The 23,171-nt window shown below is 34.7% G+C and overlaps 1 protein-coding gene across 3 annotated transcripts in view; it reads right to left on the reverse strand.

The window, feature by feature from the left end:
- Positions 1 to 23,171, reverse strand: part of CERT1 (ceramide transporter 1) — a 102,472-nt gene that overhangs the window by 49,452 nt on the left and 29,849 nt on the right. For all 3 annotated transcript variants that reach the window (XM_027039895.2, XM_027039888.2, XM_027039882.2), the window contains one exon: positions 17,005 to 17,121. In XM_027039895.2, the coding sequence (XP_026895696.1) occupies positions 17,005 to 17,121 (117 nt within the window). The remainder of the gene's footprint in view (positions 1 to 17,004; positions 17,122 to 23,171) is intronic.

A 23,171-nucleotide genomic window follows, 5' to 3' on the forward strand; every position in this document is an offset into this window, starting at 1 on the left:
GGCACAAGAAAATTTGGGGGTACAGGTTATAATTGTCCAAACTCAACTGTCCATTTAAAATGGATACATTTTGAGGCACCTGGGTGGCTTAGTCAATTAAGCTTTCAACTCTTGATATCGGCTCAGGTCATGATCTACACAGTTGTGACACCACGAGCTAGCTCAGTGTGCTCTCTCAAAAGTTAAAAAAAAAAAAAAAAAAAAAGGAGAGGTTTGAAGAATGTAATTTGTACCTTAATAAAATAAAAGAAGGTAAGCTTGTTTCAATATCACAGAATCCTACCAAAAGAGAATTCTAACAATCATATATATAGTTTACAAAAAATAAGACTTTTGAAATAATATCCTAAGCTAGGTTCTTTACCTAAAATGGCTCTAGCTTCTTCTCCTGTCTTTTGATAATAATGTTAACTTTCTAAGGGTGGTGTTTCTACACTTTAATTGTATTGGTTTGGTAAAGTTTTTCATTCAATTTCAATACAGAAGACTGGGGACGCTTGGTGGCTCCGTCAGTTAAGCGTCTGACTTCGGCTCAGGTCACGATCTCACAATTTGTGGGACCTCACACTTTGGGCTCTGCACTGACAGCTCAGAGCCTGGAGCCTGCTTTGGATTCTGTGTAGTCTCCTCTCTCTGCCCCTCCCCTTGTGCTCTCTCTCAAAAATAAAATAAACATTTTATAAACAAATAAATAAATATAGAAGGCTAGAATTAAAAGTGAGAGGAACCTATAAGACTAAAAATATAAGGTACTCCATAAGTCACTTATCTCAGACAACTATGCATTATTCATTAGTAAATAGAAATTAATCTGAATTGCCTGTTTAAACACAAAACCCTCTTTTGACTTATTTTGGATGTTTATTTGTAAAATATTCAAAACCAAACAATTTGAAATTTAAATAAATCTACCCTCTCCATCCAGTTGCATTTTATCAATGGGTCTTAGAGGAAGTAAAAACTGCTTATTTTTAAAAGATCTTTTCTTTTAAGATCTTGAAACAAAATAGAAATACAACAAAGTTTTTCTAAAAGTACCTTCACCATAAAACATACCTTTTATCTTCTTGTCTATTTTTTCAGGTTCCACTATTTCAAAACAAGTAATATCTCCTCACAACTAAGACGTGATAGAACAGAGACTCCACTGTAGCAATATTGATAGTGTTGTTCATTTTAAGTAATGGATAGTAAATGAATGTGGAGGCTGCGAGTTTAGTGTAACTGTATTTCTACCTCTAATAAAGTTTCAGGCTTTAAATAAATTCCATTATGAATTGTATAAAATCATTCCAATGAAAAAGAAATATACTAAGCAATTGCGTGGTTATTCAATTTAAACAATGGAGATTCATGTTACTCTATTTCAGTTAATAACTGCACTAAGATAAATTTAAATATAGATAAGTGTTTAACAAATATACATACAAATACACACACACACTCACACACAAATGAATCCTCACTGTTTAAAATCTAGTCATTCTGGAAATGCTTGTGATTGTACAATGATACTGACATTGCATAAAACATTCTTAATGGTATACACCACAGCATTTAGAGTAATTTTATGACAGCCACAAAATGGATCAAATCATCTTTGGGAATCACAGAATAAAAATTAGAGAACACTCTCATTACTTTAAAAGAATAGATTCAAGGGATGCTTGGGTGGCTCAGTTGGTTGAGCATCCACCTCTTCATTTTGACTCAGGTCAGGATTCCAGGGTCATGGGATCAAGCCTTATATCGGGCTCTGAGCTGTCAGCTGGGAGCCTGCTTGGGATTCTGTCTCTCTCCCTCGGTCCCTCTTACCCAACTCGTGTTCTCTCTTTCTTAGATACATGAAAAGTGAAAAGCAAAAAAAAAAGGGATAGCTTCAAACTGTATAATTAAGCCTGACTGTCTTTCTTATTCATGTGATGTGGCTCTGATTTAGATTTCTCTAAAAACATCTAATCTATCACCAAAGATATCAATATTTTAAAAACATTTGGTCATAAGTGCTAAAAATATTTCTAATAGAAAAGTTATAGGGGCGCCTGGGTGGTTCAGTCAGTTGACGTCCGACTTCGGCTCAGGTCATGATCTTGCGGTACATGAGTTGGAGTCCTGTATCAGGCTCTGTGCTGACAGCTCAGAGCCTGGAGCCTATTTCAGATTCTGTGTCCCCCTCTCTCTCCGCCCCACCCATGCTTGTGCTCTGACTCTTTCTGTCTTTCAAAAATGAATAAACATTAAAAAAAAATTTAAAAAAAGTTATAAAACTATTCTGAAAAGGGACAACGTTCCTGGCATCTCCTTTGTCTTCCCAAGATATTCAGGTTAAAGGCAGCAATACTCATCCTGAATTTATAAGGTATGTTATTTGAAGGTGATGTGGGGTGAGGGAAGAAGGATGGAAATGGGGAAAAATTACTTTATTGTCACAACTGATATTCTGTTAAATGTTCTTAAAAACTGTAACATGCTTTTAAAATCTCATTGGTATGATTGGGAAACTTCAGAGGCATGCTGGCTTTTTCTTAATGTCACTTACTTTTCCACAAGAAATATAAAGTTGAGCTTAATTAAAACCTCTAATCACCAATATATATTTTGAAAACACAAAATTCTATCTAAAATTAATAATGCAGAATTCATATAGTTACTATAGGAATATTTTCCTTTCAATATATTTGCTTAAATACTACAATGAGATCACACCTTTATTATAATATTCCTTTTTATTAACACCACACACACACACACACACACACACAAGTCCCAAAACAAAAACAAAACGCACTCTTTTGGCCACTAGATGGGATCATTAGCATTTTCCAAGTAGCAGTACACTTGGAAAACTGAGGTTACTACTGGTCAAAGTACAATAGTAACGTTTAGACTAATTCCTTTATGTGTACGTTTACCTTCTATATTTTCACTTTTTGAAAAAACTTAAAAGCATAATAAATTAAATCATATAGTTCAAACTTATGAATTTAATAAAACACCAGAAATGCCTAAAAACTGATTTGAAAAGAAAACTCCCTCAAAGACACAAATTTTATGGTTTGGCTTAATCATGTGGGAGATAAACTTATATATTCTCATTTTGTACAATCTGTTCATCATCCCATCTAGATTCCAAAGGCCGTGGTTAAAAACCATAGCAAAAAGGCTGACTTATTTTAATAGCACCTGCCTTTTGAAAAGCTCATTCTTTTTCCTAGTAACACTCTCCAACAAGAAACACAGCAAAGAAATTTAGACAAATTAAGTAACTTCCTCATGGTGTCAAAAACCATCTAGTTATTAGTGTCAAAGTTCCCCCTAACTCCAACAACACTGTCTCTTTCCATTTTAATTACGGAGAGAATATACAAGATTAATATAAAAACAATGGAGTTTTCTAGAAATTAAAATTCTGAAACCCATAGTAAAACCAAGTAAGCTTGCTATGCTATAAACATCCACACATCTACCTTCAATACTATTTTAAAGCAAACCACGAGAAGCAAGACACTATTTAACCAAAAGGACTGTGATTTAAAATATCATTTAAGTTGCAGTGGAAACAGTTTTATTCTTGTCTAAGTCAACATAAACATATTATTTGAGATAAGAAAATTTGGCAGAACAATTTCATGTCCGTAAATATTAAAATCTCATCCATTTAGACTTTCAAACACTGATGGACCCTGCTGAAACACCAGCGGCCTCCAGAGTAACAAGAACACAGGATAAGAGAAGACAAGGCTCTAGCATCACTGTAACCACTAGACAACTACACAATCAGTTACTACCTTCTTGGGCTTAATTTTCTAATGTTTAAAATGATATGAGTAGTCTAGGATCATAATTCTCTGTGCCAAACCTAAATACCAAAACTTAGGCTAAAAATGTACATATGCAGTGGAGGCCAAATGTAAGGCCAGCTGTAATTCCTCTTTGTTGAACCAGACGGAAAGATGTAACACAATTCATCAATTTAATGTACCAGATAAAGAGAGGTTCAACCCACCCTGATTTCCAGGAATTGTAGCACTTCATGAATCAAAGAAATTTTAAAATATATTAAGAAAATGATACCACAGAGGATTTTTAACATATTCTGGCTGCCTAAATCCTAGCAGCCCTCCACTAAATACTATTTGCTTACTCTCAAGATATTTTTCTCAAATAATACTGGAAAATAGAACATTTTCTCAGATTAGTCCTATAGACCTTTTTCTTTTCAGATCCTAGTCATTCTTGTATCATAATTTAAAAACCAATATCAAGGGCGCCTAGGTGGCTCAGTCAGTTAAGCGTCTGAATCTTGGTTTCAGCTCAGGTCATGATTTCACGGGTAGTGAGTGGTTAGTGAGTTCAAGCCCTGCATCAGGCTCTGCACTGGCAGTGTGGAACCTGCCTGGGATTCTCTCTCTCCTCTCTCTCTCTGTCCCTCCCCTGCTCATGCTCTCTCTCCCTCAAAAATAAATAAATGAACTCAAAAAAATAAAAATCAGTATCAAGTAAATGATTTGAAGGTCATTTATGGAACCTGGTTATTTATTTTGCATTTTCTTCTGCTGGAACATGAGATGAGCTTTCGTTTACAGAAATATCTAAACATGCAAAGGGTTGTACTGAAATCAGACTGGAGGAGTTAACCAGGGCCTTATCACATGCCCTAGTTGTGTTAAAAAGAATGTTAGAGGAACAGAAGAAAATAAGACACTGCCTATTACAATCCCCCAAAATGCCCAAATACAATATGGTACTATAGAAATAGAGGGTAACAACACTCTCTTCTTGACTTTAGAACTTCCTTTCTTGCACTTAGAATTTCAGGCTTTAGATTCCATAACACATCCTTATAGCTAAAGGGGAAATTAGTAAGGTACAAAGTACTTCCTCTGTAGCAAAAGCTGTTGACACAATCAGTGATGCAAAAGATGATTCTAAACAATTGTGACACTCTGAAATTCAGACTTATCTTAAAAAAATTTTTTTCTCCTTCCTTTAAGGGAATCTGGAGGTCCAACTGTCTTTTTTTCTCAGTGACATTAAAATGGAGGTGAGAAATAACTAGATAGCTATCAAATGAAGCTGTATAAATGAAGTCTGTTAAATAATTTTTCCACTCTAGTTTTAGAAAACAAGTACCAAGGGATAGAGAGATCTTTTTTGTTTTTCTTTCAGAGGAGGGCTGATGAGAGTTGAGTAACTTTCTAAAAATTGGATGTTTTAGATATTAATTCCAGAGAGTCACCTTGGATAAATTGTAACAACAACAGTAAAAGCTAATATTTAAGATACTTACTTTGTACCAGGCATGATGCTAACACTTTAAGTGCATTATCTCATTTAATTCTTTCCATAGCCTATGTGAAATAGGTATTATTAGTATACTCATTTTACAGGTGATTTTATTTATTGTCTTCAGAGTCACACAAATGGGAGCCAGGATTTAATTCCAGGTTCAAGAGCCCATGATGTTACTTATTATATGCTATATTGCCTCAATATCCAGAGACTTTGCTTCTACTTCTTTCAAATGTATCCCTTTTTCTATTTTCCTATTGCTATTCCCTAGTTCTGGTCAATGAGTGACTCATTTGGATAAATTCTCCAGCTTTCTAACTACTTTCAAGTCTTGTTCCTCTTAAAATCCTTTCTAGTATAACCATAGTAGTCCTTTAAAAATAGATATCTGATTCTTTACTTCCTGTTTTAAATCCTATTTGGCTTCCTATTTCCATAAGATCAAGTCCATACATTGTCTATAAGGCAATGTTAGAGGGAGAAATAGAATTACTCTAAACTACTATCAGTATCCATAAGCATTTACTGGCCATTATTTAAAATGTGTTATATCAGAATTGCTGTAATGGAGTCTTTTGTTCTAGCATATCTTTGTCGGAAGGAGATATCACCCGTTTTGAAATAGTGGAACCTGAATTAATAGACAAGGAAATAAATGTGCTTCACAATGCAAAAATCTTTAATAATACTTTATAGTATTTATATTATATCATAAGTACTTGATAAATGTTAACTAATATATTTCTTCTTCACCCCCCTCACACAGGAAGGATATTCCTTTATATCTCTACTCCAAAAACACTTAACAGGGGAGAATAAATATAATAAATAAAAAAAGAAGCTAGCAGCAGATGTAACAAACTTATCAATACTACTCTTTAACTTTCTTATTTTATAGTTTGCCCTAGAAAAAAGGGTCATTGCATATCTTCTTTCAGAAGGAAGTTCCACAGGCACAGGATATAGAAGTCATAATTCTATTTTTTTTTTCTCTAAGTGCAAAGAGATGACAGTGGCAAAATGACTTTTTGAAGCTCCCTTAAATGTCCCAGTAAGAGAAAAAAGCAGATTTTCAATGTTTAGTAAGTATTTGCAGGTTTACTGAAATGTTAAGAGTATAGTTAGCCAAGGAAACTGAACCATAAATTCTCTGCAAAGATCCTGAAAGAAATACATTCACATAAAACAATGGTAAGCAAATGAATGTTCTTTATTATTCTGAAACTTTGGCTTCAAACCTAAATTTTCTAAAGAAGGTATGCATTCCTTTCTTAGGGGTTAAGGGAGAAATCTAGATCTATATCAAACACGAAAAAATACACATAACTTATTCCTGAGTGGAGGAAAAGCAACAAAACAGTATATTATCATTTAAGTACAAATATAAGTCTGTACATGCAAAGGAAGTATCTGAAGAATGAATAGTGGTCATTTCTAAATGGCCTAAATATTCATTTTCTTTTTTGTAGTTTTCAGTATTGTCCATATTGTTTGAAGTATTTATAGTAATCAAGTATCACTTCTACAAAAATAAACACAAAAAATAAAGTCACAGAACACATTTTTAATGTATCTCATTTAAAAAGGGTCAAAAAACTAATAATACTGGTAAAGTTGCAGTGAAATGAATACCCACGAATTCTACACATGGAATGAACATTAGTGCAATCCTTTCTGAAAGCACTTTTGACAACAGATATCAAAAGTGCTCATATCCTTAAACCTAGCAATTCTACCTCTCAGAAACTATTATAAAAACACAACTAACCTGCAGAAAAATGCTTTATGTAGGAAGGCAGTAAATACTAAATACAAAAACCAAAAAAATCTAGAGGCCTAATAATATGAAATATATACTAAAATTACAGTACATTAAAACACTAACAAAGCTATATTGTAAGAAGAAAATTGTACTAGATGGAAAGGAAAACAGGATAGAAACTTTATCTCCATAAGGCTTTGGTGAGGGCATGGGATGTAAACATAGAAAGTAGTTTTGTATTTTTTTTCCTTATAATGATTATTACTTTTAAAAACCAGAGTGGGACAATAAAATCTAATCAACAGAACTATTCTCAGGAATGATTTTTAAAGACTTGAATTAAATGATGACAGTACATAATTACTCCTTTATCCCTCTACAGACCAAAGGGATGTGTCTGAAAAGAAAAAGGGACTAGAAAATGAACAGTGATAAAAGCATTCCTACCAATGATCATACCTGGTCTGTCAAAGACATGGACGTTCTGTGACTAAACACTGACAAAAATGTTTTCAGCTAGGATATTCATTTACTTTGCTACCTATTCTTATTGTTTCTAACCCAAAGCTATACTTCATCCTTCAATTCCAAACCAACCCAGAATATTTACCAGACAATAAAGACGACAACATAAGCAAATCTTTTTTAGGCTATTAGCTAAAAGGATTTATTTAATGAAAAGAGCAGTTTTGTGTTCTTTGATTTTTTAAGAAATATTTTCTCCCAGATAATGTCCAATATATTCAGCAAGTAAAATCAGAGAAGTTTTCACTGATGTCAATATGCATGAGCCATGCCACCCACTATTACTTTTCTACATCAAACACAGAAAGAACAGAATCCAATCTGTCTTGGTAACTGTCAGAAATCTTCCCTCCTGATTAAATAAAAATTCAAATATAATATTGAAACACTGTAAAAAATAACTTTTGTAGCATAAAGTCTCATTTTAATATTTTCTACAGTAATGATATAGAAGTTACTGAACTCTATATTAACTGACTCCTTTAGTCTTTCTTATCTAAAGAAACATTTTCAAAGCAAATTAGAGACTAATAAAGGATAGAAGAAAAAGCTGAAAAGTTAATAGTATTTATGTAAATTGTTAGTAGTAAGTATGCGGCAAGCATTATAAAAACTTGCAAATTTGGTAAATGCCATACAAAATTATAGATTACAGTTTCAGAATATTATGTGTGTATAACTGCCAATCAATCCCACCCTACCCAAAGCACATGTAAATATGCAATTAATTATAAATGGACCAAGAGTGGCCAGTTCCTAGAAACCTAGAGTGAAGAGGCAATCAGATTTATTTAAGATATTTACTTTGAGGAATGTCAAGAGATTCGGGCAGTTAGGAGTAGGAGCTGAAGCCAAAGAGAAGGCAAACAGGAAAAGGTCATGACACACCAACAAAAAGAAACTAAGAGTAGGATGGGAGAACAAAAGTTATGAATAAACAGGAACTATGAAAGAGGGAGAAGAACAGACTGAAACTAAGCTACATTAACTATAGGTGGGGAACAGGTGATGGGACAGTAACAGTTTTGTGGATAAGAGCACTCAGAGTTAAGTATATAGATCCAATTTTCTTTGTAGGCAGGGCATTCTAGTTTTTCTTGGTTCATGGCAATATTCTCATTTCTCAAGGTTAACATGAGTTGACCTTATTTCCTGTAACTTAAAAAGCTTAATTAAAATGAATGGACCTATGGTCAATACCTATGGGATCTTTTCAAATTTTCAATATTTATCTGATCTGGACAACTATGTTCAGCTTTAGCAGATGCTACAAAAGTCTCCCAAAGTGTCTGCACCAATTTACACCTGTTACTCTACATCCTCACCAACACTTAGTATTAAGTCCTTTTTTCTTTTTATTTATTTATTATTATTATTGTTGTTGTTTAAGGTCACCCTGCGTGGCGGATGTGCATTTCCCTGATAACTAATGGCATAGAGGACCTTTTCACATGTTTATTATCCATTTGAATATCCTGTTTTATGAAATGCCAGTTCCAGTCTTTTGGATATTATTTTTTAAGTTTACTTATTTTGAGAGAGAAAGAGAGAGAGAGAGACAGACAGAGAGAGAGAGAGAGAGAGAGAGAGAGAGAGAGAGAGAGAGAGAGAGAAAACACAAGCAGGGAAGGGGCAGAGATAGAAAAGCTCAAGCAGGTTCTGCACAGAAACCAATGCAGGGTTGAATCTATGAATTGTTGAGATCAGGACCTGAGCTGAAATCAAGAGTCAGATGCTTCACTGACTGAGCCACCCAGGTGCCCCAACTATTTTTGTTAAATTGAACTGTAAACTCTTCTTACTGATTAGCAGGGCTCTCCCTGTCTTTTTGACATAAATGTTATCAAGCTAGATCTCAACTAGCTACACAGTTAATGTGATTAGCTGCCTAAATATCTTCTTTTTTCCCTGATGTAAAATCCTCTGATTCCTCTTTTACCATCTAGGTAAAATATAAATACCTTCCACAATTAAAAGAGCATGGCTGAAAATTCTAAGCTAATGACATTCCCTCTTTTCTGTATGATATACTTTACTGAATATTTAGAAATCAATATTTAGAATTCCGTCATATGGAAATGCAAACTGCAAATGGCAGCTCAGGTGAATTCAGCTTTCAAAAATTCTAGGTAACAAAACCTTACAAAGTTATTTTGAAAGCCCTTGACAATTAAGTTATTTTTTATTCCAGAACACTAAGAATATTTAAGAGGGTTGGTAGTTTGTTTTCCTTGATTTCACCTCAAACCTCAAAAGTGTTGGCTGGTAGTATCTACATTTAGGTGTTAAAAAAATTATGAACCATGTATGGATTATCACTGCAAGCAATTTAGCGATTAACTCACTGGTAGGAACTGATCAAAGTCTTGACCTTAATCCAGAGACATAAGGAACTTTTTTTTTAAATTTTTTAAGTTTATTTATTCATTTTGACAGAGAACAGAGCTCATGAGTGGGAGAGGGGCAGAGAGAGGGAGAGAGAATCCCCAAGCAGTCTTTGTGTACAGCCAGCACAGAGACTGATGTGGGGCTTGAACTCACAAACTGTGAGATCATGACCTGAGCCAAAGTCAAGAGCCGACGCTTAACTGACTGAGCCATCCAGGCGTCCCGACATAAGGAACTTCCTCTGCTAGTTCTTTGTAGTTCAGTTGTGATCCCAACCACTTGGGTTTTTCTACAGCTTATACGAGAAAATGACAGACCTTTGACTACTTCAGCAGCTGCTAAATTTGCACTTCTCTCAAAAATTAAAACTTTTGAATGTTAAGAGAAAAGAAAATTTGATTCCATCTTATTCCCTCCATCACTATGGTATGATGCAAACAGGTAAATGGAGAACTAGTAATCCACCAATCTCATGAAATTACTTATATAAAGAATACACCATGGGTGCGTGACTGGCTCATTCAGAAAAGTGTCCAACTCTTCACCTTGGGGTCATGAGTTCAAGCCCCATGTTGGGTGTAGAGATTACTTAAATAAATAAAAACAAAACAAAACCAAAAATAGTCATTAAAAAGTTACATTTGCACTCTTAAGCCTTTGCCAAGTAGATCAGATTCAAAATGCAAAGCTAGGTTTATATGATAATCATTTATAAAGCAGACAAGTATAGAATCTCCAGTATCTGTTAAGAACTTTTTCCACTATTATAGTTCATTAAATATGGCAGAGATAGTATGACTTTACATGACCTTGGTATTTAAGAAGTGCTAAGAACAGGTGTATTCTGTCATCTAGCTATTTTTAAATAGTTTCCTAATAAGCTAAGTCAAATTTAAGACAAAAGAAAGTAAAATTTCAAATAAGCAGAAACTGCTCCTAAAGATCGAGAAAAAGCACCAAAATCAAGCTGACCATGAGACCGTACATGAAAAATTATTTAATTATGCCAAATAGCAACACAGTTTCTAAGAGATCTTCAAAGGGAGTCTTGGGTATCATTTAGGTGGCTCAACCATGAGCACATTTTGGTAAGAAACTTTTTTCATACTCCATCTCATTTCAAGTAAAATGTGTAAGTTCTTTTCAAAAATTGTCTTCCATCTAATTTCCTCGGAAATCCCTAAACTTCTCAGACTAAGAATAAGCCTTTCTTCTGAAAGTATTCAACAGAACTTCAGATATGAATTAGTGGGCCTTCACAAAAGCATAGGAATAAATCAGCAAACATTAAATTATGGAACTGCCTACATGCAGATTCCCACTACAGAAAATGAACATCTGTATAATCATTACCATTTGGATTCTTCCTGCTTAACTATGTATCTTCCTATGACTCCTCATGTTTTGGATAATTTCCAAAATGTGGGAAAAGTCTGTGTGGCCCCTGATCACCAACATTTCAGATCTACTAAGGTTTTTCCCTTATGGAAATAAAGGAATGTCATGACTACCACAAACAAACTCTATCTGAGCCAAAAAGCGTAACTTTTTCAATATGATTCTTAAATCTGCTAGTGCCAGGGGAGCCTTCCTACTAGTTTTTTTGAGGTGTGGGGTGGTACGGTGGGGCAGTATACTCATTTCACAGTAAGAAACTGTTTAGTTAAAATCATATTTATTGCAATTGTAGAAGATCCTAGGAATAATTCTATGACTCTTTTAGATAATACCATCAACAGACAGCTTATCACATTTCTTTGAGAAGCTAATTATGCAGAAAATGTTCACAGAGGCCCTTTGATAATAGACCATCTATATTAGAAAAATGTTTAATCCAAATAAAAATAACACCTTATCTTTACCTTCATACAGCTTTTAGTCTTCAAATAATTTTCATGAACACCATCTCACTTGACCTCAAGACAATATGAGAGATGGCCAAGAGATTAAAAAATTACAAAAAAACTTTGTCTTTAAAAATCATTTTATTTAGTAGTGTCTCAAATCTTACGAAGAAATGCAGAATATGAATGGACTCCACACAATATTGCACACTATTGCATAATACTCCACACTATTGCAAAATAAAATTACTGGTCTGGTATACGTATGCCCCTTGGTATACTTTAAACCGAAGTAGATTCTTCGAATATAAGAATGAACTCAGGAATATCTTTCTTCCACAGGGGCTACTGTCTAATGTCACACCGAATTATGCAACTAACTTCCAATATAATGAGAGCATTTAAATCACAGAATCATCTTTCTTAAACTTTTCTTCTAGTAAGCAAGTTATTCTGAAATGAATACCAAGGAGAACAAAACAACAGCAGAGAATACAGAACGTAATGGATTTCTATTCTAAGATCAATCATGAAGAATGAAAGAAAAACACCTTCAAAAATTCCAAATTTCCCCCACAAAATTTGTTTTACAATACTGTAAATTGTTTCAACTGGAAAATTTATGTGCTCAATGCTTTGCTGATTCCTACAAAGTTGTGTATTTGAGTCTTTAGGGGAGCTTATGGTCTAAAATACACACAAGAGATATGAAGAACATATAAAAACTATGGGAATACTGTGATTCAAGAAGCCCAATGATTTAAGTCAACAAAATATATTCTACATAAATACATACTTATAAGGATGGCAGATGTGCTTGTTGGCTAAAAAACTGGTGCTCAGGTCAGATAGACCTGGACCTGAATGCTGTGGCTCCTTCACTGATTAGCAATTTGACCTTGGACAAGTTACTTAATTTGTTTCAATTTCTTAATCTATAAAAGTAGGATAAGAATCTTACAAGACTATGAGAGTAAAATGAGATAACGTGTATAATGTTTATCACCATATCTGACACACATTAATCCTCAAAACTGTTAGCTATCACCACCACATTGCTGAAGAAGTCCTGTAAGAATTTTTGGTGTATGTGAGCGTGTGTGTGTGTGTGTGTGTGTGTGTGTGTGTGTGTGTGCGTGCACGTGTGTGAAATGAATTGATACACAGTTATTATAAAGAGTAAAAGGGCTACCTGGGAAGGAAGGAACAGAAACCTTTAATATCTTCCAGATATTAAAAATTACTAAAGCCTGTCAGGAAAGCCCTAACAGAGGCCCAATAGCAAGAAAAGGCAATGAAGGGCCATCTGATGACATCAGAAGAGAAAAAGGCCCACTCTTCCAAGTGTTCTGTGTCCTCACAAGGGCAGGTGGTGAAATGAGGAATTAATTGTAAATTGAACTGAATGAGCTGGAATGATGGGAATTTATCAATTCTGAAGTACTCCTGGTTTATCATGACTAGGCTACTTTGCTTGCTTGATCATTTTGTTTTGTTTTTGTGCGGGTGGGGAGGGTGATGTGAGGGGGAAGGGATATATACAGCATACTGTCATCTTTCCTCCACTAAGTAACTTGTCAAGGTCACACAGTTATTATATAGTATAAGCAGTAGTGCCAAGATTCAATCCCATATCTGTCAGACCCCAGAATCCACTGCTCAAACAGTAACCAAACAATACAATGCTCTTTTTGAGAGCCCATGGGCAGAAAGATGAATTCGTATTTGTCTTGCATATATATGGCAGTAGAACTCAAATGATAAACGGATCTAATCTGCAGGAGGTGAGCTTATGGGAATGATTTCCAAATACTCAGTCTACCAATGGAACTGAGTGAAAGCAGAATCAACATAAAATTGAATCCTAAGCATCCAAGAACTAAAAGGTAGTAGAGTCTCATGCAAGTTACTTAAATTTAATCTAAACCTCCATCTTCTCTACTGTAACACAACACTTCCCTCACCTATCAGACGAGCAGGGAGAATATAAAGCACATGAGTACATAATGCAATCATTAATACTTGGGTGATCCTCAATAAGTAGTAGCTCCTATCATCATCAACACGCTTTAACAATTTGATATTAATTTTGAGTATCAATATAACAATGCATGCTAAAATAGTAAAATTACTAAATTTAGGTTCCAATATGTAATATTCTTTAGTAATACTGAAGAATGAATTAGGAAATATATCCTCACTACCTCCTTGTTTCTGGTCTACAGAAAAAAACAACAAGAAACCAAAAAAAATTTGCTGTTATGTTTGGAGATACCATCTGAATTTTTTCCCTCCTATTAGTTTACTAACTCAAACATTTATTTTTGGAATTCATATTCAATTTAAATTTTCATTGATATGTTGCTTAGCTGGCATATATCACATATTTTATATTAAAAAATTATATATATATGCTTGCTTATTTATTTATTTATTTATTTATTTATTTATTTATTTATTTATTTATTTTTAGAGAAAGAGCACGAGCATGGGAGGGGCAAAGGGAGAGGGAGAGAAAGGATCTTAAGCAGGCACCACACCCAGTGTGGAGCCAGACAGGGTCTTGATCTCACGACCCTGACTGAGGTCAGGACCTGAGCTGAAATCAAGGGTAGGACGATGCTTAATCGACTGAGCCATCAGGCCCCCCTACACTTAAATAATTATTAATAAAAATTATAATTAACAATGATTTCTCCTTGTCTATGAATACACTATTTTTAGAAATCAGGAAGAAAAAGTCTGCATAATGTATCTGAAATCTTGCTGCTGAATCTTTTTTCTAAAAACTTAAAGTTCACCAAAAATCTGTTATCTCAGCTTAAGTCACACTGCACTAATAAAACTCAGATTAAACCTATCCATTGTTCAATGATGCAAAGAAATCAATGATACGGAAGAAATATATGCTTTATGCATCCTTCTTCACTTGTGGAGAAAATACAAAATGGGAACCTGCAAAGAATTCAGGTTCAGCTTTACTAAGAAAAACAAGCAAAATAAGATATGCTTAAAACAGAAAACAAAAATCCCTATAATCAACTAATCAGTTAATCAACTGATTAAGCTTTTAAAAGTAATCTCAGTTAAAAATATAGAAATTAGTTCTACTAAATGATATCTTCAATCATTAGTAAAAGGGTTGGCCCTGATTAAATACACAAACCACGCTACTCTCTTTATGTGCATACACATTTAGCAACTCTCACTGAATGTAGAATACTTCAGTCAAAAACAACAGGTATAATTTAGTAAATTTAGTTGTCACTCTATAAAGCCCTTTCTTTTTTACTGTCATAAATGAGAAAATATATCAGCCACTCTGGTAAGTAATCTTACATATATTATCTCATGTATGACTTATACACACCAAGAAGAGGTAAATTATCATGCCAAAAGTCACATATGTCATACACAGCACAGGATGTAGCGTTTGAATCGAGGTCAGCCAGGATTCAAAGCCTTCAGATTCTGGGATTTTAGCTCACCTCTTTTTTATATAATAGAAAACTATTAGCCATTTTTTCAATTTTTAGACTCTTTTCTGAATAATATAATAACCAACATTCACACGATTTTAAGATTTTATTTTATGTTTTTACATTTATTTATTTTTGAGAGACAGAGAGAGACAGAGAGAGACAGAGTAGGAGGCAGGGAGGGGCAGAGAGAGAGAAAGAGACATAGAATCCGAAGCAGGTTCCAGGCTCTGAGCTGTCAGCACAGAGCCTGACACGGAGCTCGAATTCACAAATGGTGAGATCATGACCTCAGCAGAAGTCGGATGCCCAACTGACTGAGCCACCCAGGTGCCCCTAAGATTTTATTTTGAAATGATCTCTACACGTAACTTGGGGCTTGCCCTCACAACTTCGAGATCAAGAGTAGCAGATTCTTTGGACTGACCCAGCCAGGCACCCCAACACACAAAATTTTAAACCAGTTTTCAACTAAAGCTAAAACAGAGAGGAAAGAAATGGGCATTACAGCCAATTTTCTTTATGCCAGGAAAAATTTATAATCAATAATCAAGAAATAAAAGCTAATGCATGATTCATACCAAAAAGAATGCCTGTCGTACCTCAAATCAGACAGGTTCTTCTTGTTTATGTGTGTGTTCATGTTGTATGTGTGCATGTTTTGCATCTGTTAAGTGACCAAAACAGGTGTTTCAACTACAACTCTGTGAAACCCAAATAAACAAGTACAGACAAGTATGCAAACCACAAAGTTCTCTTAAGTCACACTCAGGAATAGCATCGTGAATTTATACCTTTCCCTATTCCTTGTTTTATCATAATATACTGAATTCACTAATGCTGCAGATTTATTAATATCTACTTAGTCTACTTACCAATTATTATTCACAGCTTTAAATTACAATGTGGCTTATACATTTACATAAGAAAGGCTTTCTAAAGGTTTATTATTAGATGGCTTCTTATTTACAAAAATTAAGTGATTTACAAATATTTACACTATGAATTTACCCAAACAGCTATAGAGGACTGCAAAAATTAACATGTAAATTTCTAAATATTAGAGTTTTATACCCAATATTATTTCAAAAGTCCTTTTATCCAGATCATAAAAGAGGCATTAACTATGAAGCAACTCCTAAGTATAAAAATCAAGAATATGTTTTATTTTAAAAAAGGCATATTTTTTTTAATTAACAATTAAACATATTTGTTGGGGTGCCTCTCAATTTGCTAGATGGGGTGCTACCCGACTCATGTATTGTTTAACAAAGTCAATTAGATCTTCAAAAAATAAATAAAAATATTTGTTGTAGCAAATTGCTTCAGAACAACTCAAGTGTTAGAAATAAAATTAGTTCAAAAATTTATAGGGACGCCTGTAAGCGTCTGACTTCGGCTCAGGTCATGATCTCATGGTTTGTGAGTTCGAGTCCGGCATCGGGCTCTGTGCTGGCAGCTCGGAGCCTGGAGCCTGCTTCAGATTCTGTGTCTTCGTCTCTCTCTGACCCTCTCCTGCTCACACACACTCTCTCTCTCTCTCTCAAAAGTAAAAATTAAAAAATTAAAAATTTACACCTGTACTGCTTTAATCTTTACCACTCAAATATTGTTCAACTTTTCAATAACACGTTACATTTAAAAACTTTTTAAAAGAGTTACTACCAGTCTCTTGCTTAATCCTTCATGGATGGATAAACATTGGAGACCCTACCTTGTGCTGTTCGATGGCATCTATCCATTGTTGTCTGTGATCTGGATCCTGAGCACGAAGATACCAAACGCTATCATTTACACTAATATCAAATCGACATTCATCAAAATCATGAGGCTGTGGAGAAAACAGTAGAAAATGAAAAGCTAGTTATATTCTTAGAAGTGTTACACCCTATAGCAAAAACGAACATATACATTCTGGCTGTTGCAAGACGCCTGTTATTCTTTTGTTTCTACTCAAATAACTTTTTTTGAAGATGACTCACATAAAGAGCACAACAAGAGCATAGTTACCAAAAACTAAGTTTCATTCACTATTCTTATAAATGAGTTGATACGTAAATATATTTAAAAAAAGAACGGAGCTAATATTTTCATCAACTGCTTCCAATCAGCTTAACTAGTGGGAATGCCACCAAAAGCACACACACAAAATAGGCCAAGTTTTAGGGATGATATTTACTACTTTTTCCCCTGCCTCTATCATTCAAAAGTAAATGCTCATCATGAATAGTTGTATTTCATTCAATGTGATAAAATATTTTCACATTCTGTGACAAAATAATGTTAACATTTACCCTCAAGTATTTCAAATTAACTTCTAGCTTTTTAAATATCTTTGATAGTAACAGCCAGGAGAGTTTTGAATGAAAAGAAAAATAAAATAAATATTACATCAGGCCTCTATTAGATAGAGGAGATTGTCTCTATCAAAATGTAAACATCTCATAAAAATATCAATTATCTGGTTCAGTCTTTCACATTCTTTAAAATGAATAGTTTATATCCTTGACTTTTGTCCAGTAAATGAATTCAAATATGATAGGACCCCATCACATATACCACCTCTTATTTTACCAGAGTATTGAGAGTCAATCAATTTCTTCTCCTGTGAACAATTTTATCTATAGAGGGGAAAAAGTTCTCCCTGCCCAATGTAATAATTAACTTATTTGATAAACAGAATCTACATATTGTATTTCTAAGGTTTTTTATTCTTTCCTCCCTTTAACAGTATCAATCTTTTATCACCGTATGTGTTTGTTTAGGAAAAACATTTGAACTCTACAATGTCCTTTAGATTATGAAACAGTTTCTCTTTTAAGATTAATACAACAAATCATGGTTCTGACTAGCTAAAGGATATAAATTAAGTATTTTCTGAATCACCATATGCTAGACATCGTAGTTCAGACTGTGGTGGGAGGTAGAATATACTAGAAAGAAGAAAAAGAAAAAAACAAGACAATGCATACCCTGCTTCAGTAATTAAGAATACAGAAACACATAAAAAAAAATACTTAACAATCATAAATACAATGATTACTAGAAATTTAATGAAATGCCAAACATTCAAGTCTTAAGAATGGAATTCAGTTCCTAAAAAAAGTTTCTTGGAGGAAGGGAAGAATACACGCTATCTGAAGAACCAAGTAAATAATTTAACTTGATTAGGTCTACTGTTCTAAATAGGCCAGAAGTTTTTAAACTTTCACTTCACAATCATTCTATTTCCAGCTACCATTCCTCAAAATGTTTTACAGTTTGTATTGGGCTTAACATCCTTAAAGCTTTAGCAAATAAGATCCTATTAGTTCAAAATTCACTAGTTTCTCCATCAAATGGTTTTCCTCCCTCTTTGACATCTTCAAAACTTGCTTACAATCTTCCAATGAGTACAATGCCACAATTAAAATATTCCTGAAAAGAGAAACTCACTGCTAGCCTTCCTCTGGATATGAGTGACTTAGTAAAATCTGAAGTCAGTGTTTAAGATTTGCCAAATTCCTAAATCTGCCAAAGTATACCAATTATGATCTCGTCTCCCTCTTTCAAAGTTTAGAAATGCAGAAAAATGTCAAGCTTTTAATAGAGTTACAGAGAAATGGAATAAAATGATAATCTAGAAGGTGGAATTAAAGAATTTGAAAACTTACTATGAGATGCAGTATCTTGATACCTATACACAGAGGTGGTAGTTGACAGAAAATGTACAGTTAGCCAGTTCTACCATCAGCAATCTGACAGGCAGGTGGTAGAAAAGAGGGACGCACCAATTGTCAGATAATATATAGTCTGTGAACACAGAATTCCCAAAATGCGAAAAAGTGAGGGAAGCTAGATCTATATAGTAAAGAAAATTACGAACTTCTTAAGAGAATGTGTTTAAGAGAATAAATTGAAGTCTAGAGGTGCCTGGGGGCTCCATCAACTAAGCGTCCATTTTCAGCTCAGGTCATGATCTCGTGGTTTGCAAGTTCGAGCCCTGTATCAGGCTCTGTACTGACAGCGCAGAGCCTGAAGCCTGTTTCAGATTCTGTGTCTCCTCTGCTCTTCCCCCGCAGACACACCCTCTCTCTCTCTCTCTCTCAAAAATAAACATTAAAAAAAATTTTTTTTTAAATGTGGCAGTACCCCCCCCAAAAGAGAATAAATTGAAGTCTAAGCAACCGAGCTTATATATTGTCTCAACACACATATAACACCTCCCAACATATAATCAATAATTGCTTCATTCAAACACAATTGCAATTAACACAAGTGAGTTTATCTCACTCTCCCCAAAACCAAGCTGTGCCCCCAATGAGAATGCACGCAATAGAAGAAAGCCAACATCAGAAAGGAAAACATCAAGGAAAATGTAGGTGGACCTCATACTTTACCATGTCAACATTCATTGTTAAGGACAGAAAATATACCAAAAAGTAAAATGGCACTTATACCTGTCTTGGTTTGTCTTAGTTCTTTGGGATTCTATAACACAAAAACCATAAAGTGGGTAGCTTAAACAGAAATTTCTCACAGTTCTGGAGGCTACAAGTCCAGATCAGTGCCAGCATGGTGGGGTGTTTGTCAGGGCCCTCTTTCTGGTTTGCAGATGGTTGCCTTCTAGCTGTGTCCTCATGTGGAGAAGAAGGAGAGCTCTCTGGTCTCTTCATCCCCTCATAAGGATGCCAATGTCATCATGTAGACTTCAGTGTCATGACCTCATCTAAACCCAATTATCTCCCAAAGGCCCTGCCCCACCTCTGATTACTATCACAATGAGAATTAAGGCTTCAACACATGAAGTTGGGGAGGACACAAACATTCAGCCCAAAGCATGCATTATCTGCCAAAATAACCTTATAGGAACAAGAGGCATAAATCCACAAAGAAAAAAAAAAAAGAAAACTTCTCAACAAAACTTAAAAGTAGAATGCAGTAACTGACTCAGCAGGCTTGAAAAACAACTGAAAATTAAACATCTACAAGATAAAAGAAGGCAAAAGAATCAAGCCAGTTTGTATGCAATTATGGAAAAGCAAGGGAACTGGAAGCATCAGGTAGCCATAAAGGTAAAGGCAAGGGTGGAGCTGAAAACAAAACTGACCAAGAGTCATTAAAAGGTAAACTAGATCCCTGGAATCCCAAGCATTGGTGACTACTCACCTACCACTGTACAGTGTTAGAAGCCCCACCCTTGGCCCTCAGAGAGATGGTATGAGACAGGTGTAAGAAGTAGGGACAGTCTTACACAGCAGTGGGTGTGGGGTGTAGGGTAAGGGAAAAAAAAGCAAATCAGAAAGTATTTATACTAAAGATCTTTCCCCTACTTGACTCCCAGAAACCTAGCACTCACACTCTCTCCTTCCATCCTCTTCTGTCTATAGGAAGATTCTTCCATGAGAAAATTTAGTCCAAGAAAAAAGACATATAGTAATGATATTTAAGGGTTTCACACCCAGGCACTTAATTGGTATGAAAGTTCTAAACCATGAAGATAAATAAAAATTTATCTTTCAAACCTGGGAGATATGCATCAGTAAAATGAGGGAGTAACAAAGAGAAGCAAGAAGTATTTGAGATCCATGAAAAGAAGCAGCAAAGGGACTTCCCAAGAAGACAATAAGGAAAATTCCAGAAGCAGCATTATAGAAAAGACCCAAAAGTCTAGAACAGTACCACAGGATACTTTAGAAGAGATTTCTCTGGTGCTGGCACAAGTAGAATGAAAGACTATCTGAAAGGTTAAACTCAGTGGACAGAATGTAAGAAGACATAGAAACTCAAAGTCAACTAAAATTTTAGTGAACTTCATATTGCTTATTTATTTACTTGTTGATGGACAATTGCTTTCACTTCTTGGTTATTTTGAATAAATTTGTTGTGAAAATTCATATCTTTGTCGGGACATACATTTTCACTTCTCTTGACCTAGAGTGGAATGCCTGGCTTATAAAGTAACTATATATTTAAGGAACTGCCAAAAATTAGTTGTATCATTTTACATTCTCACCAGCAGCCTATCAAAGTCCAGTTACTCCTCATCCTTGCTTGGGTTTACTTCTGGACTCTGTTCTGTTCCATTGACCTATATGTCTACTCTTGGGGCACCTGGCTGGCTCAGTCAGTAGAGCATGCAACTCTTGATCTGGGGGTTGTAAGTTTGAGCCCCGCGCTGGGTGTAGAGATTACTTAAAAATAAAATCCTTAAAAAAAAAAAAAAAAAGTCTATTCTTACTCCCAACACCAAATTATTGTTGCCCAATAATCAGTCTTGAAATCATGTAGTGTATGTCTTCAAACTCTACTCCCCTTTTAAAACCTATTTGGGCTAATCTAGGTAGTTTGCATTTCACATTGTATTTCCAAGAACATTTAGTACCAGGTTGCAGGAATTCCATAGATTTTTCTATAGATTAATATGGAAAGGTGTGACCTCTTAACAATACTGAGCCTTCTAATCCATGGACATTTTTCCAGTTATTCATGTCTTCTTTAATTTCTCTCAATAATCTCACGTAGCCTGTATTATACATGTCCAATCCATAATGCAGGACTGATTCCTAAGTCTTGTTATGTTACTGTACATGGAATTGTTTTTCAAATTTCACTGCTTATGGTATATAATAGATCTCATAATTGTATATTAACTGTATATCCTATGATTTTGCAAAATTCACTTAGTACTTCCAACACCTAAAAGACCTATTTTACACCTAAAAATATCTACAAAACCTTGATGCTACTGCAAAGTTTTTCTTCTGGCTTTCTGATCTTTATGCCCTTTTAGATCTTTTTTCTTGCCATACTGAAATGACTAGGATGACCAATACAATGTTAAAACTGAAGTGATAAGGGCACATACATTCTTGCCCTGACCCTAATCTTAGGAGAAAAGCGTAAAATATTTCACCATTGAGCATGATGTTAAACTATGTGTTTTTGTAGATGCGCTTCATTAGGCTGATGTTCCTTTCTACTTCTAGTTCCCTAAGAATTTTTTTTTTTTTCAATTTAAATGAATATTAGGATTTTGTCAAAACCTTTTTGATCTACTGAAATTTGTTATGAATTTTTGTCTTTAGTTTGTTAAAATGGTGTATTACATCAGGGAAATACAAATCAGGAAACAATGAGATACCACCTCAAACCTGTCAGAATGACTAAAATTAACAACTCAAGAAACAACAGATGTTGGCGAGGATAGGGAGAAAGGAGAATACTTTTGCACTGCTGGTGGGAATGCAAACTGATGCAGCTACTCTGGAAAAAAGTATGGAGGTTCCTCAAATAATTAAAAATAGGAGCACCTGGGAGGCTCAGTTGGTTAAGCGTCCAACTGGATTTGGGCTCAGGACATGCTCTCATGGTTTGTGAGATCAAGCCCTGCACTGGGTTCCACAATGATGGCATAGAGCCTGCTTGGGATTCTCTCTCCCCTCTCTCTATCCCTTTCCTGCTCATGCTTTCTCTCTCTCTGAAAAAACAAAACAAAACAAATTTTTAAATAGAGCTACCCTATGACGCAGCATTTGCACTATCAGGTATTATCTGAAGGGGCACATGCACCCCAATGTTTATAGCAGTGCTATCAACAAAAGCCAAATTATGGAAAGAGCCCAAATGTCCATTGACTGATGAATGGATAAAGATGTGGTATAAAACCTTAGTTTGTGAGCATAATTTGTTCAGGAAACATGCTTGTAATCCAAAGCACTTACATATCAAAGTGAATTTCCCCACAAGAAATAATGGAAACTCAGATGATTCGTTCTACAACCCAAAAATACCCATAAAAAATGATGACAATATTGTAATATAATACAAAATATAGAGAAAAATAGACAAATTAACCTGCACTTACCTTTGAAAACCTTCATGGCTGGTGTGAGGGAGACA

Source organism: Acinonyx jubatus, chromosome A1, assembly GCF_027475565.1.
Source record: "Acinonyx jubatus isolate Ajub_Pintada_27869175 chromosome A1, VMU_Ajub_asm_v1.0, whole genome shotgun sequence".
In the NCBI taxonomy this organism is placed as follows: domain Eukaryota; kingdom Metazoa; phylum Chordata; class Mammalia; order Carnivora; family Felidae; genus Acinonyx; species Acinonyx jubatus.